At 43.8% G+C, this 16,176-nt stretch overlaps 1 protein-coding gene across 1 annotated transcript; it reads left to right on the top strand.

Annotated features, from left to right (window-relative positions):
* Window positions 1-6,442: 6,442 nt before the first annotated feature.
* Window positions 6,443-14,399, top strand: LOC121166846 (G-protein coupled receptor family C group 5 member D-like). The gene is made up of 3 exons (XM_040996149.1): window positions 6,443-7,337; window positions 13,036-13,103; window positions 14,145-14,399. Exons 1-3 carry the CDS (start codon window positions 6,443-6,445, stop codon window positions 14,214-14,216), a joined length of 1,035 nt encoding a protein of 344 aa, XP_040852083.1. The 3' UTR covers window positions 14,217-14,399.
* Window positions 14,400-16,176: the final 1,777 nt, after the last annotated feature.

Below are 16,176 nucleotides of genomic sequence, written 5' to 3' on the forward strand. Positions count from 1 at the left end.
AGAGGAATTTGAACCTTAACAATGCCACAAATTCTCTATAAACATTGTCAAGTCATTTTTTTTTTATTTTCTTCATTTTTTGTGTGTGTCAGGTCACTCTTATGTAAGCTAACTCAAAATTGTTGTGTTTTCGTCTAATTGAATCACAAAATCTGCCACACTACAACCAAATCAAAATCATTAAAAAGTTACCTCTTTGTTTTGCAACTATACAGCGTTGATAAAATATTATAGCATGCCAGCAAGTATTTGTCAATATGGTTCTCATTATAGCAAAAAAAAAAATCACATCCATGAATCAGTCCACACATCCTGGGAAAAATAATTTTTGGCATCTATCTGATCCATTTTCTTTTTTATTAGCTTATATATGAAAGTATTTTTTAAAAACACAAAATGGAAGTTTGTTTGAAATCCATGCTGGTTTTTGGTCCTATGCATTTTCTATAGACTTTTTAAATTAAACATTTGTTTTTATTGGAAAGGCAGATTCACAGAGAGAAGGAGACACAGAGAGAAAGATCCTGCATCTGCTGGTTCGCTCCCCAAGTGGCCACCATGCTGGAGCCAAGTCAATCTTAAGCCAGGAGCCAGGAACCTCCTCTGGGCTCCCCCATGCAGGTACATGGTCCCAAGGCCCCAGACCATTCTCCACTGCCCTCCCAGGCCACAAACAGGGAGCTGAATGGGAAGTGGAGCATCTGGGACACAAACTGGCACCCACAGGGGATCCCAGCAATGGCAAAGCAAGGTGATAGCCACTAAGCTACCATGCTGGCACTCCATGTACTTTTTCAAAATGCTCTCTCTGCACACAACTAAACAGGTGGTCAAAAGGCATGTATTTTTTCTTTGGAAACCTGTGATAGAGATATTTAAAGAGTACCATATTATTACCCCAGGTATGCTCTTCAGTGTGAAGATTTTAACTTTTCATTAATAAGAATTTATTATAAGTAATATATTAAGTCTGTTATTTTTATCAAAACTTGTGTATGTCATAAAATCTCATTTGAAGAATCTTCACTAGGTCCACCAAAGTAGCCTAGTGACTGAGGTCCTTGCCTCGCGTGTGCTAAGAATCCATATGGGTGCCAATTCTAATCCCAACTGCTCTGCTTCCCATCCAGCTCCCTGCTTGTGGCCTGGGAAGGTAGTAGAGGACGGCTCAAAGCCTTGGGACCCTGCACCCATGTGGAAGACCCGGAAGAGGCTCTGGGCTCCTGGCTTCGGATCAGCGCAGCTCCAGCTGTGTGGCCATTAGAGAGTGAACCAGCGTATGGAAGATCTTTCTGTCTCTCCTCCTCTCTGTGAATCTGACTTTCCCATAAACATAATTAAATCTTTTTTTTTTTTAAAAAAGTATCTTTCATGTACAACTTGACATCTCCTTTTCCCATTTTAGAATATAATTTTAATAAGATGAAAAATGTTACTAGTCAACATTTTTCTCAATAGTGTTAGAGATGTACTTCTACATATAGAGGTTTAACTAGAACATACAAGAGTATTTCAAAATGTGTAGAAAATTAAGGGCGTTTTCTTGACACAAAAGATTTGAAATCCACATTTAGTTTCTATGAATATTTTGAAGACAACTGATATGCATGGATTACAATCCTTTACACCAAAATAAATTTAGCTTTTTAAACATTTTTGCTTATCTGAAAGAGAAGGCTCTACCTTCATCTGCTAGTTACAGAATGACTGCAACAGCCAAGCTGAGGCATGGACCCAGAGTTCCATTCGGGTCTGCTGAGTGGGTAGCAAGGGCCCACGTACTTGGGCTATCCTTCACTGCTTTTCCAGGAGTACCAACAGCGAGTAGAGCAGTCAGGACTCAAACTAGCATCCATGTGGGATGCCAGTGTTGAATGTGGTAGCTTAATCTATTACAAGACAATGCTGGCTCCAAATTCAACTTTTAACTCTACTTTGCTTGAGCTCTTCAAAGTAGCCTCACTGCTCTGTAGTCTTCATGCCATCTAGCTTTCCCCAATAATTCAATAAAAGGAAAAGTGTATCAGCTCAGTCAAATGTGTTTTTGAAAGATCTATTATTTTATTGCAAAGTCAAATATACAGAGAGGAGGAGAGACAGAGAGGAAGATCTTCCGTCCACTGGTTCACTCCCCAAGTGGCCACAATGGCTGTAGCTAAGCCAATTTGAAGCCAGGAGCCAGGAGCTTCTTCCAGATCTCCCACATGGGTACAGGGGCCCAAGGCTTTGGGCTGCCCTTGACTGCTTTCCCAGGCCACAAGCAGGGAGCTGGTTGGGAAGCAGAGCTGCTGGGATTAGAACCAGCGACCATATGGGATCCCGGCGCTTGCAAGGCGAGAACTTTTAACCATTACCCTATCACACTAGGCTCAATCAAATGTTTTAATAGTCACAATCTAAGTGAAAATATACAACAACAACCAGTGTAATAAATGTCACTCAGTCAAGAATGTTTACAATTTGCTGCTTTGATAGTCAACTGCTATGAAAGCTCATGGTGAACTCCAGATTCTATTAACATAACGAAGCTGTATAGTGGTTACCTTTAACATCAAATCATGTCATCTACCAGAAAATTGCATGAGATACCCAAGGCCAGGTACATAACTTCTGAAGTCTAATATCAAATGAACAGGTGGGGCTTCCCCTTTCCAAAGATCCACTAGCTCAACCTAGAACAGACTGGTGGACTTGGGAGGAACAGGTGGCCGTAACAGGTTCAGAAACTCAAGCGATGGGAAGGACAGGAGACACAGGACAGCAAGGAGTAGCAGAGAGGAGGAGGTTGAGAAGCCGTCTCAGGAAGCTGGGTGGAGGATGGAGTGTACATGAAGTTCCAAGCTCCAGCGAGTGCTACACTGTCCCATCCCATTGCACTTAGAACACGGTGACCCTGGGGCCTCAAAGTGCAAGCCTGTCTGAGTGGGGAGCCCTGTACCACTAAACTGGTTACACCCATTTAAAGCCAGCCCTGGAAATGCCAGGTAGCAAGAGAACCGCCATTCCTGGCCAGTGCAAGCCTTCCTTGTCCCAACTGTTCTCACTGGGTCATCCTAATAGCTGCAGGATGAAGAGCATCTTAGCCATTCTCATGCTCTGAGCTCACATCTAAGGGCCTGTCCTTGTGATGCGACACGAGAGTATGAGGAAAGGCAGGCTGGAGTAGCTGCAAGGATGTGGCCAGCAGTCAGACAGTCCCAACTCTTTCTAGCATGCCACCCCTGGGTGCATGGCTCTGCTTCCTTATGACTCAATTCCTCAAGTTATAACATAGACTTCCTCACTGCTAATGAAAGGGTGATGCCGGGGCTGCGTGACCTTCAAGGTCCCCTGCAGCTCCGTTTCTGTGAGAAGGAACAAACGCCAATAGGTGTTGGGCCAAAGGCGTCTGGCTTCTTGCCTGTTTCATCCCTGTTTTTAATGGACTTGTGGTATTCAAGCTATTTGGGGTCATCAAAGCCATTTGTTGCCGTATAAAAGCTGGAAGAAATGAGGGGTGAGTAAACTGGATGTGTGTGGGCAAAATGGGCCCCCCTGCTCTTAAGGATCCCAGCAAATGGGTTAATTCTACCACATTAGATTTAAAATAGCAATAATTAATACCCGAGATGGGTCCTTTTATCTAAGGTGCTCAAAGGACTTGGTGGTCATTAACCTATTAATTCACCTGCCTCAAGCCATGGGCGGTCAGGAGGAAGCTCCTTAGAAGACAGGCACTCCAAAAACATCATAGCCAAAAAGGGTGACCCTGACTAAGCAGCAGGAGGAGGTAGGAGGTGAGGGGGTTGTCCCAATAGTTCTCTTTGAGGAATCAACTGGAAATCCCACTTGCTATTTTAGCAACAGCAATGTAACCATTCACTGGGCTCGCTGTGTGAATGTGCACAGACATCACATTGCATCAGCTGAGAAATCCCTTCACGCTTAAACATCAGCCTCTGCAAGTGCAGACAACCGTTATGCCCAAAGCAAGCAGAGGGGAGAACTCTCGTCCCAAGGATGTGTCCAAGTCCATGGAGAAATGGCTAGTAAAGTGAAGGACTCTCTACAGACAGAATTCCACTGCAGGATGGATCCCTGGAGATTCTGTCTGATTTGCAGGAGGCTCCCACTTAGAAGCATCTAGGGGAGGAATCCATAGCATTAAAATGTAGCTTCAGAAAAGACTGGAATTTATCATAAAAACCATTCAGTGAATCCAACCATTCATCACCCAAGAGGCATTCCACTCAGGACCAGGAACTCTGGAAAAACAAAAGGCAGAAATTGCCTCGCCATCCCCCAAAACTAGGTCACTACAAATCTAATCAAAAGGTGAGATTAATCAACATAAAATAAATGAATACATTGTTAACTGAATATTCATCTATTTCTATTAGTAATATGTTTCTTTTTAAATGATCAACTTTGCTGTTTTAAAGACTTATTTGTTAATCTGAATAGCAGTTACAAACAAGTGTAAGCAAGAATTTTCCATCAACTTAATTCACTTCCCAAATGGCTCCAACAGACAGTGCTGGGTCAAGTCAAAGCCAGGAACTCCATCTGGGTCTCCAATACGGTGACAAAAGCCCAAGAACTTGGGCCACCCTCCACTGCCCTTCCAGGCACATTGAATTCCATGCTTTTCCACCCTACAGATCTTGAGTCTTGTGGAGTCCGAGGAAGAAGGCAATAGAAGAGAGCTAGAGTCAGCAAGGTAGACAGGGTCGTGCACAGAAACAGTGAGATGAACCAGATCTTAGAGGAAAGAAAGTGCTTGGATTAACAATTGAATCCGTGGGAATAAAACAGCAACAACATCTAAGCAAGGTGAGCTGGGGACAAGTTATTTCTCTGGGCATTAAAGCAACCTGACTAGACTGTGTGCCCAAAGAAAGAAGGAAAGTTGACTGGGAAAAGAGCTTAAGGAAACCAGATGCAGCAAGCACAGATCCAGGGTCTTCAGACCTTTGTGGGAAGGCAATTTCTGGAAGAAATTAGGGATGGCCCGTGTGTAGGAGGGCACATTCCAGATCAGCTGAGTTCTTTTATTTCAGAGCCCAGGCACAGTCCAATGAAACCCAGAACAAGCACATCCTAGTGGGACCAGAGGCTAGGGGGAAAATTTAGCCAGACTTGGATAGGAATAGATGACACTGGTAGGGGCCCACCTCTGATGAATAGCCAGGGCCTGAGGAAGGGTTCCCATAAGAGAGGAAAAGAGATTCATGGAAAAAGGAGATAAATTTCACCCAATTTATAACGTTCACAGCCATTGGTCAATTTCCCATCAGTATAGGCAAAACCACTCTGTCTTATGGCCCAGAAAAACTCCTATTAGCATGATGAAGAAATGTTTCTTAATTCTTCCAACTAGGACCAAGATGTGGGGAAGTTTCTGGATTCCCTGTGTCTGGCCAACTGAGGGCTTATATGGGATCTTAAGTCCACTGGAATATTTCGGGAGGGCACGGTCTTTTCTCAATTCATCTCTCCTGCAGGACCACCCAAAGGCCAAGGGCCCCTGGTCAGCAGTAAGATAAAATAAATGATTCCCAGAGCCATCTCTGCAGGAAAGTTGCTGTGCAACTGGAATAGGTGTGTCTTTCTGTCCTTCCGGTTCTTTTTATAGGCACTGAGGAACCTGAGTGAGGGCCTGCAGTCCTTCCGCCCATTTGCAGAGAGATTAAAGAAGCTGAGGCTGTCTCCTTCTTACTCACTTGCAGTTACAACCTCGCCACGTCCAGCCTCAGCTCCCGGAGTGGCCACAGAGAAGGTGAGTTGGAATGGAGGGGACACCCTCTCAACTGGGAGCCAACATCTCTCTAGATAGCTGGAGTCTTGTTTGGGGAATCATTCAAGTCAGCAGGGCTAAAGTTATTCAATTCCAAGATATTTTTCCCCAAATAAATTTGTGGGACTTTTTCTTTTCCTGAGCCACAAAAATCAAGACATGGACTTTGGGGCTAAACCAAGAAGTTTGAAAGGAGATGTTTTGTTTTTATAATTCTTTGATGTGAACAAACCGCACGTGTTTATTAATAATCTGTTGCAATTGGATTAATTTGATTTGGAAAGCAAAAATCAGTCATTAAAATTTGTTTGGGAAAAACATCTGCCTCGTTCAAGCAATGCATCATTACCTAGAATAATCAAATAACCCGCTAATGTTGGAAACCCTTGTTCTGGAGCCTGCTATAGCTTGTGCCTTCTTCATAAAGTTGTGATACATTTATTTTATAGAAAAGATTTTGTAGTAGTCTTCAAAGGCTATGGAGACTGTGACATAAAATGAATAAGAGCCACCAAGTAAAACCATTTCTGCTTTTCCTAGCCCTGCCTAGGCTGACCCAGCAGGTGTTTCTCGTGTGGGTTCCTGTAAAGTCTTCAGTTTGTCTCATCTTTTTCTTTCTGCAGGGCATCAGAAGACCATTCTTGTGAGGTCCACTTAGAAGTCACCATGTATGAGGACTGCATTGAGTCCACTGGAGACTACTATCTCCTCTGTGACACCGAGGGGGCCTGGGGCATTGTTCTGGAGTCCCTGGCTGCCATTGGCATAGTAGTTACCATTTTGCTCCTCTTGGCATTTCTTTTTCTCATGCGAAAGGTCCAGGACTGCAGCCATTGGAATGTTCTCCCCACCCAGTTCCTCTTCCTCCTGGGGGTGCTGGGGCTCTTCGGACTCACCTTTGCCTTCATCATCCAGTTCAATCAGCAAACTGCGCCCGTCCGCTACTTTCTCTTTGGGGTTCTCTTTGCTCTCTGCTTCTCGTGCCTGTTGGCTCATGCCTCCAACCTAGCGAAGCTGGTCCGGGGTGGATGCTCCTTCTCTTGGATGACAATCCTGTGCATTGCTATCGGGGCCAGCCTGTTGCAGACGATTATCGCCATCGAATATGTGACACTCATCATGACCAGAGGCATGATGTTCGTGCACATGACACCCTACCAGCTGAACGTGGACTTTGTGGTCCTCCTGGTCTATGTTCTCCTGCTGATGGCCCTCACGTTCTTCGTCTCCAAAGCCGCCCTGTGTGGTCCGTGTCAGAACTGGAAGCAGCATGGCAGGCTCATCTTCGTCACGGTGCTCATCTCCATCATCATCTGGGTGGTGTGGATCTCCATGCTCATGAGAGGCAACCCGCAGCTCCATCGCCAGCCGCACTGGGACGATGCGGTCGTCTGCATCGCCCTGGTCACCAATGCTTGGGTTTTCCTGCTGGTGTATATCATCCCTGAGCTCTGCATTCTCTACAGATCCTGTAAACAGGATTGCCCTGTACAGAGCAATGCCTGCTCCATGCCCGTCTACCAGCGCACCTTCCGGGCAGAGAACCAGGAGCTGTCACGAGGTACTTGTCTGGGGGTCTTGGGGTGCAGAGAGATGTTCACTTGGGAGAGATTGGGAACGAGTAAGGTAATGGGATAGAATGGGAAGGAAATGGTCAGATGTTGAGTGGGTGACTTCATACTTCCAACATGGAAATGAAACTCCCAGAACCAAAGTTAGATTTTGCAGAAAAACAAGTTCTTCCAAAATATGGAGCTTTATAGAGAAAGGTCGAGACAGAAATAAATCAAAAGCCATTAAAAAGATGGCCATGACTGAATGCTCATGTTGGGTTAAGAAAGGCATCCACTATAAGCTAACAAGCCCCAAATTAGGCTTACACTACACAGTCACAAGACTGCCAGTGCTAAGTCCACACGTGTTGCCTTTCAAGGTCTAAAGTTTGTCCTAGCAACAGTGATTGGCATTTCAAAATTTTGAGTCTCAAAGCTGATTTTCCAAAAGTCTTCATCTGATTCATGAAATTCCTAAGACTCACTACGTATAAAAGTCACACAGCCTAATAGCCTCTGAATTTCTGCTTTTCTAACCATTCACAGCTTAATATTCTTCAAGGTTTACCAAAGAAACAGGAAGAAATATTCTATCTTGAGCATTTTCTCTATGAGAAACAAAGCAATACATAACATTTTCATAAATATTTCTGGATCATATTTTTATCCTTACATAAACCCAAGCCACCGGCTATGCTTTATTAAGAAATCAAACATATTTCTTATGCTAACAAAGACACATGAACTCCCGAAACCTGGGAGAAACGGTGGCTAATTGCAGTTATCTGGGCATATGTAAAAATTCATGCATTCCTTTTCCAAAACATCTGGTCTATTATTCATAATCAAATATCATAGTTTTACACCAATATTTTTGTCTTAAAAGGCATCTGATTTTTCATTTTACTTCTAATGTGTGACTCTGATGTTGGTTTTTTTGTATTATATAATACATACAATATTCACCAGGCTCAAAATATTAATATAAGCTTTGCTTTTAAGCACAGAAACATCTTAGAGCTGCAATCTGTGGCTAATTGCACATTCAAATTAAATCCTTTTCAGATTTTTACATCGATTTTTCCTTTCAATTTATTTGGCAAAGAGTCAGAAATTGACACTATGCATCTTTCCTATTAAAGTTTTCCATTGCCTCTCGATAATGTATAATCAGATCGCTGAGGTTTGCAATAAGATTGCAATAACTTTTTCTTGAAAATACTTCTCAACTCTTACCAGAAGATAAGACTTTGTATGCTTGTTTTTACTGGTATTGCATGGGTCCAGGAATCAAAAGTCATAGAGAAAGTAATTCTGGGAGTTTCATAGTCACCAAAACATACCAGGATCCATAGTCTCAATATCCCATACTCTCCAAATACTAGCCAAATATTTCAAGTGTTCTAAGTATCTATTAATTAAAACAGCAGGGGCTTGCTATATAATTATTTCTCAGTTTGGCCAAGAATATCCTATTATGCAAACAGGGTTAGAAAATTCATTTCTGAGCAGAAAATAGTCTGTCAAGAATAGTCATTGCTAACATCGTTGGGTATTTTGTGGGAAAAGAAATCAATAGTATAATAAAACATATAGATTGCTCTCCAAGGTTGAGAAGAGTACCAGAAACTCAAGATCAGATTATAGAATCAGAATTTTAGATCACCTGGAAAACACATGAATGTTCAGTGTTAGAATGATTAAAACTCCATGAAACACTCAAGATTAGGCCCAGCAAAGAAAAACATGCAAAGGTATGCAAAACAGCAAAATACTCCCCAAATATTGTATAAGCATCTGAAAAAATCGTGTTATTGTGAGTCCTGAGTCGACAGTGAAAATCAACAAAAGTATGACTGGCAAGAACCATCATACCAGCAAGAATGCTAATTCCAGGTGGAGAATCCACTTGTAGGGAAAAAGAAAATGGGAAGGAACTTGGGAAGACTCAGAGGAAAACTAAAAGATGAAGGGCTCTAACGCGAGCACCTCATGAACAGATCGAGACAATGAAATTGCGATAGTATTCATTATGTTTGCTGTGCCTTTCTCAGGCTATGCAAGTTCTCGCTCTGAGTTCTGGATTCAATCACAAGATTTTGTTTGACTCCATGGGGCATTGTCATGTGATTCCTCTGACTATAGCTGCTTGTTGGGAACTTCCACTGGGTAATTATGTGATTTACCACTTGGTGATAAACCCAGAATCATGCAGCTGAAAAGAAGAGTTATGGCTAGAAGTGCTCAGTAAAGGCTTGAGTGAGTGTGGGAACTTCCTCCCAAGAGGCTGTGGGCTTGCCATTTTCCATCTCCAGTTAAGAGAATAGATGGAAATAGTTCAAACCCAAGGCCTGAGGGATTTAGATTAAATATGGAACTAAGAGTTGGTAAACACTCATTGCTACAGATCAGGGAAGGGGATTAAGGATCCATTCCCCTGGAAGTCTTTCAAAAGCAGATTAAGCTGATCTCTCTGAAGTGGCTTAAGGACCTTAATGCTGAGATATAAACACATGTGGCTGGAGAATGAAAATGCAATGGGGCATGTCACTACAGGACAGCAAGCATAAATATCCCTTGCCCTGGTCTGTAAGTCTCTAAGAAGCTGTATACTCATTGAGCTTTTCTTTTTGGAAAAAAAAAGGGGGGGGAGGGGGAATTAATTTATTTTAAAAGCAGAGTGACAGAGAAAGGAGAACAGAGAAAGACATGTGTTCTCAGCTGGTTTACCTCTCCCCATGGCTGGGCTGGGCTGAAGCCAAGGGCCTGGAATTCCATCCAGATCCCCCACGTGAGGGACAGGGATGCAAGCTCTGAGGCCATCTTTCACTGTTTTTACCAGGGAGCTGGGTCAGACTTGGAGCAGCCAAGACTCAAACAGCAGCTCCTGGGGGTGCCAGGACCACAGATGGCAGTTTGACTCACTGTGCCACAACACTGATCCCTACTGAACTTTAAAATCAGTTGCTGATAACCATGCTCTCAAGCCAAAAAGCAGAGACATGTGCTGTCACGGGATGTGATTCAAGCTGTACAGTTCAGCATATTGATAGGTTCAGAAAACCTCAACACGAAGACACGTAAGAGCAGAGCAATTAATTTACAGGGGCCAGCAGCGTGACACAGTGGGTAAAGCTACCATCTGCAGCACCAGTATTCCATATGAGCTCTGCTTCAAGTCCTGGCTGCTCCCGTTCTCATCCAGCTCTCTGCTGGTCTGAGAGTCATGGAAAATGGTCCAAGTGTTTGGGCCCCGGCCAACCACAGGAGAGCCAAATGAAGCTAATGGCACGCGATCTGGCCTGGTACAGCTGGACCATTATGGCCATTTGAGGAATGAACCAGCAGATGGAAAACATCTCTCTCTTCCTCAAACTCTGAAGTTCAAATAAATAAATCTTTTCAAAAAATAGCAATTTGTGCAGCATACAAATGAAGCTATTAAAATGCAATAAAGTGAAGAAGCAATTCTGAAATCAGGTTAATGCTTAATTAGTTCATTTACATGCATGTAGGATGTTATTCTAAACATATCCTTCATTAATTAATTAGTTGATGGATATTTTACTTGTTTAATGTTTACAGTTAGTACATTTTGGAATTTTTTCAACACAGAACAGCTAACCTTCAATAAATAAAATCAGTGCTCTTTGAATTGAGAATGTTAAGTGATGTTACCTGTGCAGGTTATTGATTATAGTAGAATATAAACTGTGGCTCTTTCTTATGAAAGCTCCCCTTCCATCACTGCCTGTTTCATCCATTTTAGGTTAGTTAGAACATTATTGTATCAAGTTTTCTAAGCAGGACCCAGCCTCATTCAAACTATCACATTACTGTTGGAACTCTTCCATCCAGAGTGCAACGTGTAAACAAGCCTAGCATGGTTCTTCTTGAAGGTTTTAGGACTCTGTATAATATAAATATGAGCCAATGAGTATTTAAAAAAAAAAAAGCAAGCAAAGCAATGAAAGCTACTCCCTAGTAAACACCAGTTTTGACAGAGTAGGGTCCTCCTTAACAATTCTCAATATGTTTGTCTCCAAGGCATGCCCACCTTCCCAGGGCCAGCACACTGCAATGATCCCAAGTGCTGGCATTTCTGTTTGTTCTTTCGTGGGAAGCTTGTTCTTTTTTGTCACAGAGTGAGAGCTGGTAACAAAGCACAGAGTCAAGGGCAGCATTTGGTTGGTCCAGGATAGATAAGACACAGATCGTGCTGTGTATCAAGACTCAGGGCCCAAGGCTAATTGGGCAGACGAGGATGCAGAATGGGGCCTCAGAATGGGGCTTAGGGGTGCTGCTCTGCTTGGGAACCCATCTTAAGCCCAAAGCAAGGGCCCCAACCTCCAGGAGCCCCCAGCTTCCTTGTCTTTACTGGATGAAGACAGGGCCCTCCCTGCCTCCTCTGCAGGCAAACAAATACCGGGGCTCCCTTGGCGCAGGTTTCCCACCATGAGAATGTTGCCAGTTTGATACAGAAAAACTTCCAGCCTTTTAGTAAGTTTATGGATAATAATTAAAACTGGAAGCATTGACTTATAACTGATGAACTGGTCCAATGAGAATATGAAATGAAGCTACCAAGGGACTGAGTGTAAAAGTCTTATTATGTTATGGAGGACAGCTAAACCCAAAACAGCTATTTTTGCCCTGAAGGAAAGAGAAGGGCCTCCTCTCACAGCATCCAACCCCTCCATAACATTCCAGAAGGAAAAGGATCCAAGCAGTAGATGGTCACTACATCAACAGTACTACCGTCCGTCATATATACAAGACAGTACATATGGTATTGTCCATATATTAGGCACTGCTCTGATGTTGTTCAACCAGTCCATATAAATATATTGATTTCATCTCCAAAACAACTCTCAGAAATAGATTATCACGACTTTTATAATAATTTATTTCAATCTCATCAGAAGCAGGCAACAAAAGGTTAGCACACTTGGGCCTTGTTAATACGAGTGAGGGGCAGTGGCTTTCTTCATGGTCCCTCCTCTCCAAGTATAAACCCTAGGACACAGTCATGGCCATGATCAGCAAAGAACAATGACACATCCAGCAGCTGTTCAATGTTAGAGACAGACACAGTCCCTGCCCATCCATCTTGAAGTCTGCTGGAGGATACGGATGAAACCCAATCGTATGCATGACTTTGGGTTAGTCTGATGAGAATACTGGAGAAAGCTGGCTACCAAGAAGGAGTCTTGTTATCCCAAGGACAAGAGCTAGACCAAAAATTCAGCTCATCATTATTCTGAGAAAGCAGACAATTGTCTCCAGGGATTTTGTTTTCATTATATCTGCTCTTAAAACTTGAATCCAAGCAGGTGGGGACTCGAGCCTAAAGGATCTATAGAAATGAGTGGGGTGCCCAGGGTCATTTGGGTTACACTGAGAAGATACCTTGACCCAGGGTTAAACACTCTTTGTCCAGAAAGTGATGGATCTTCAGCATCTCCCATTGCTGAACTCAGAGATGTTTCTCCTGAACACACATATGCTACCCATAGGCAAGCTTGCCCATTAACCTTGAGCACGCTCCCTTAAGTCATCACCCTTCTTCATACCAGCCTCATCTGAGAATTCTTGTTGAAGGGTCAGGAGGCACTTTGTATGGCACTGAGTTGTCTCACCGTCCCCCTGTGCTTCTCCACGTCAATCTCTGACACTAACCCAGCGCTTCCCTCCTTTGGCTTTCAGCCCGAGACAGTGATGGAGCTGAGGAGGATGTAGCATTAACTTCATATGGTACTCCCATTCAGCTGCAGGTAAATGCGCTCGTCTGCCCTCCCCCAGCAGGGACACAGCCAGCCCTCCTTCCTTGGGAGAGCTCCTGGGCTTCTTCTCCCATGGTTCTCCTGGCCCAAGAGAGGATAGGCAGGGCAGGACCTTCCCCTAAAGACCTATAGACCTGGAGCCATCCAGATTTAAGCAAGGTGATGCAAGAGAATCAAGTGCAGCTTTTGCCTCCCAACATCCCCCACCGCCTTCAACACAAGAGATACGCTCTCACGCAGGTGAAGGAGCCCGCAAAGACAGGGCAGCTCGGAGGGCTCTGTGTAAGGAGGAAACAGTTTGGACTCACAGGGCTTTGCCTTGCCCACCACGGCAGACTGTAAACGGGTATCAGTGCCCAGTCCCTGAGCCCCCTACCAACTGCCTGACACCTCCCTGTCTGGCTCCAGCAGCCCTGGCTACCCCTCCAAGAACTAGGCTGAGTTCTTCAGCATCATCTAACTGCCCAGATGCATGAACCATTTGCAACACTCTCAGGACCAATCAGAGGGGCAACTGCTTAAGAATACTGCAGACCACTCCCATTTGTACTGTGATGGCTTCCACACATGCATATCTGGACAGCCCAAAATACCACAAGGGGACATAATTCTTTTATTATGGTGATTAAAAGCAACTAAAATCCAAGAGTTAAAGTCATGCTCAGGCCCTCTCTCCAGTAAATTTTACTACCTAAGCTAATCCCCCGAGTCTGTTACCAGAGACTTAGCACTTTCCTAAAATGACACACAGATCATGACATTTTCTGGGAGAAGCTCACAAAGGCATGTACGTGCTAAGAAACATCTGGACTCTTCCCTCAAGATTTTCCTGGATGAGTTTCAATTTCCACTGATGAGTGATTCAAAAACCTTGCAAACCTATCGGAGGGTAGGCTTGGCTTTTTCTCTCCCCTTGCTCTTTTTAATTAAGAGAGAATTAAATGACGGTGAGATAACATTTCAAGACACAGCTCTGGAAAATATGATCTATGCTGGCTCAGAAAGTTGATGGTGGTGTTTCTTTCCTTTCAGACTGTTGATCCTACACAAGAATATTGCATCCCTCGGGCAACCGTAAGTTCCCCACAAGATGCAGGGTCATAAGGCCTAGAGGAAACGAGCGGTGACGACCTGGAAGACGATCCTGGCTAAGGGAGCCCCACAGGTCCCTCGAAGCATCAGCCCAGCCATCCGGCTCTGTTTCGTGGCCCCCGTCCATCCATCTGGACCCTTTGTGGAAGACTTCCCTTCTGAGCTTAATTACAGTCTTGCTGGCCACCCTCCCTTGACTACATGTCTCTTTCTTCATGCATGTAACTGAAAACTTCCCTTTCTTAGAAATGCTGGAAAGAACCAGCGCGTCTTACTAACAGCTGCATGACCCTGGTCTGAAGAAGTTAGGAACATCCTAATATGGCAAAGCACAAAGGTTAGTAGTAACTTATTTCCACTGGGTTATTCTCCGAATCCTGTGTTGCACACTGCAAGAAACACATCACACAACTTAACCTCTTTAGTATATTATAGCACCAGGTTCAGTATTAACTACATATATCTAGCTTTCTAAAAGTCTTTCACCTTGCAAAACTGGGATTCCGAACTTACTGAACACGCCGTCCCCCAGCTCCTGGCAACACCATTCTTCTTGCCTTCTATAGCCTTCTGTCTACATTAGACCCCTCCTGTTACAGAATTGCACGGTATTTGTCCTTATCACCGACTTATTTTGCTTGCACCTAATATCCGCAAGATCCACCCATGCCGTCTATATGACACGATAGTCTTTCCAGGCTAAACAATATTGCATTTTATGTTCAAAGATAATTTTACAAGTTCACGGAAATGCATATTATGAAGAAGCTGTGCATGAATTCCAAAACATTTCTGCACCCAAATCAATTTACTTTTAAGTTCCATTTTCCACAAGCTTTTTTCAAACATTTGCTTATTTAAGAAGCGGAAACAAAAAGAAAAAAAACAACAACTCGTATTCACTATTTCACTCCCCGCCCCAGCCACCCCATCCCACCCCATCCCACCCCACTCCGCCCTGCCCACAGCTGCTCGAAGTCAGGAACCTGGAGCAAGGGATTCACTCCAGGCCTGCCTTATGGATAGCAGGAACCCAATCACTAGAGCCATGACTGCCTCCCAGGGCCTGTATTAACAGCAGTCTAGAGATAGAAGCAGTCAGGTGTCGAGCATAGATGCTCTGATAGGGGACACAGACATCTTCATCAGCAACTTACGCACAAGGCCAAATGCCTACCCCTCCAGGAACTATTTCAAATACCTTCTTACAGTGTTTTCTCTGACAAATTTGGGTTTGTGTCCACCTTTTGGCTAGTGTAAATAATACAGCAATGAACATGAGCATACGCTTATCTCCTTGAAAATCTAAAAATCCAGAAATGAGATTGCTAGATCGTATGGTAATTCTAATTTTTTTTCCATTCCCACTAACAATTCACAGGAAGTTCCAGTTTCTCTCCAACATCAGCAACACTTGTTCTTTCTTGGTTTTTCTTACATTTTATTTTTCTTTATTTTTTCCCTTATCTTTGTAGTAGCTATTCAAGTAAGTTAAGGCGTGCGGTCGTTTTTCACAAATGAACCCACAACATGATGGACTCAACGGTCTCTACGAAAGTTATAAGAAAGTTCTCAGAATCATCACAACTGAGCAAGTTAAATGCCATGGACAGTCCCATAGACTTGCAAGCTGGTGGACCTCACCACCCTGGGTGATCACCCCACGCCAGCCAGGGTGGCAGCAAACACAGCTGGGTCAGTGACCTGCTTCCATGCACCAGTAACAGCCAAGGGAAAACCAGCCCCGCAGATGCTCATAAAGAGTCTTACGTGGCAAACATGAAAAGCAAATCTGCATGTCTCAATTCCTCTAACAAGCCAGGGCCTCTGCACTCCTTGTCTTGCCTTTATTCCTTGCACAGGCCCTCATACACGTTTGATATTTAGCACAGTCATCACAGGACCGCAGTTGGGAGTATCCCTCCCGAGGAGAAATCAGGGCCCAATTCAGCCCTCAGGGTTTGGGGGTGGG

Source organism: Ochotona curzoniae, unplaced genomic scaffold (assembly GCF_017591425.1).
Source record: "Ochotona curzoniae isolate NIBS_2020 unplaced genomic scaffold, NIBS_Ocur_1.0 patch253, whole genome shotgun sequence".
Classification (NCBI taxonomy): domain Eukaryota; kingdom Metazoa; phylum Chordata; class Mammalia; order Lagomorpha; family Ochotonidae; genus Ochotona; species Ochotona curzoniae.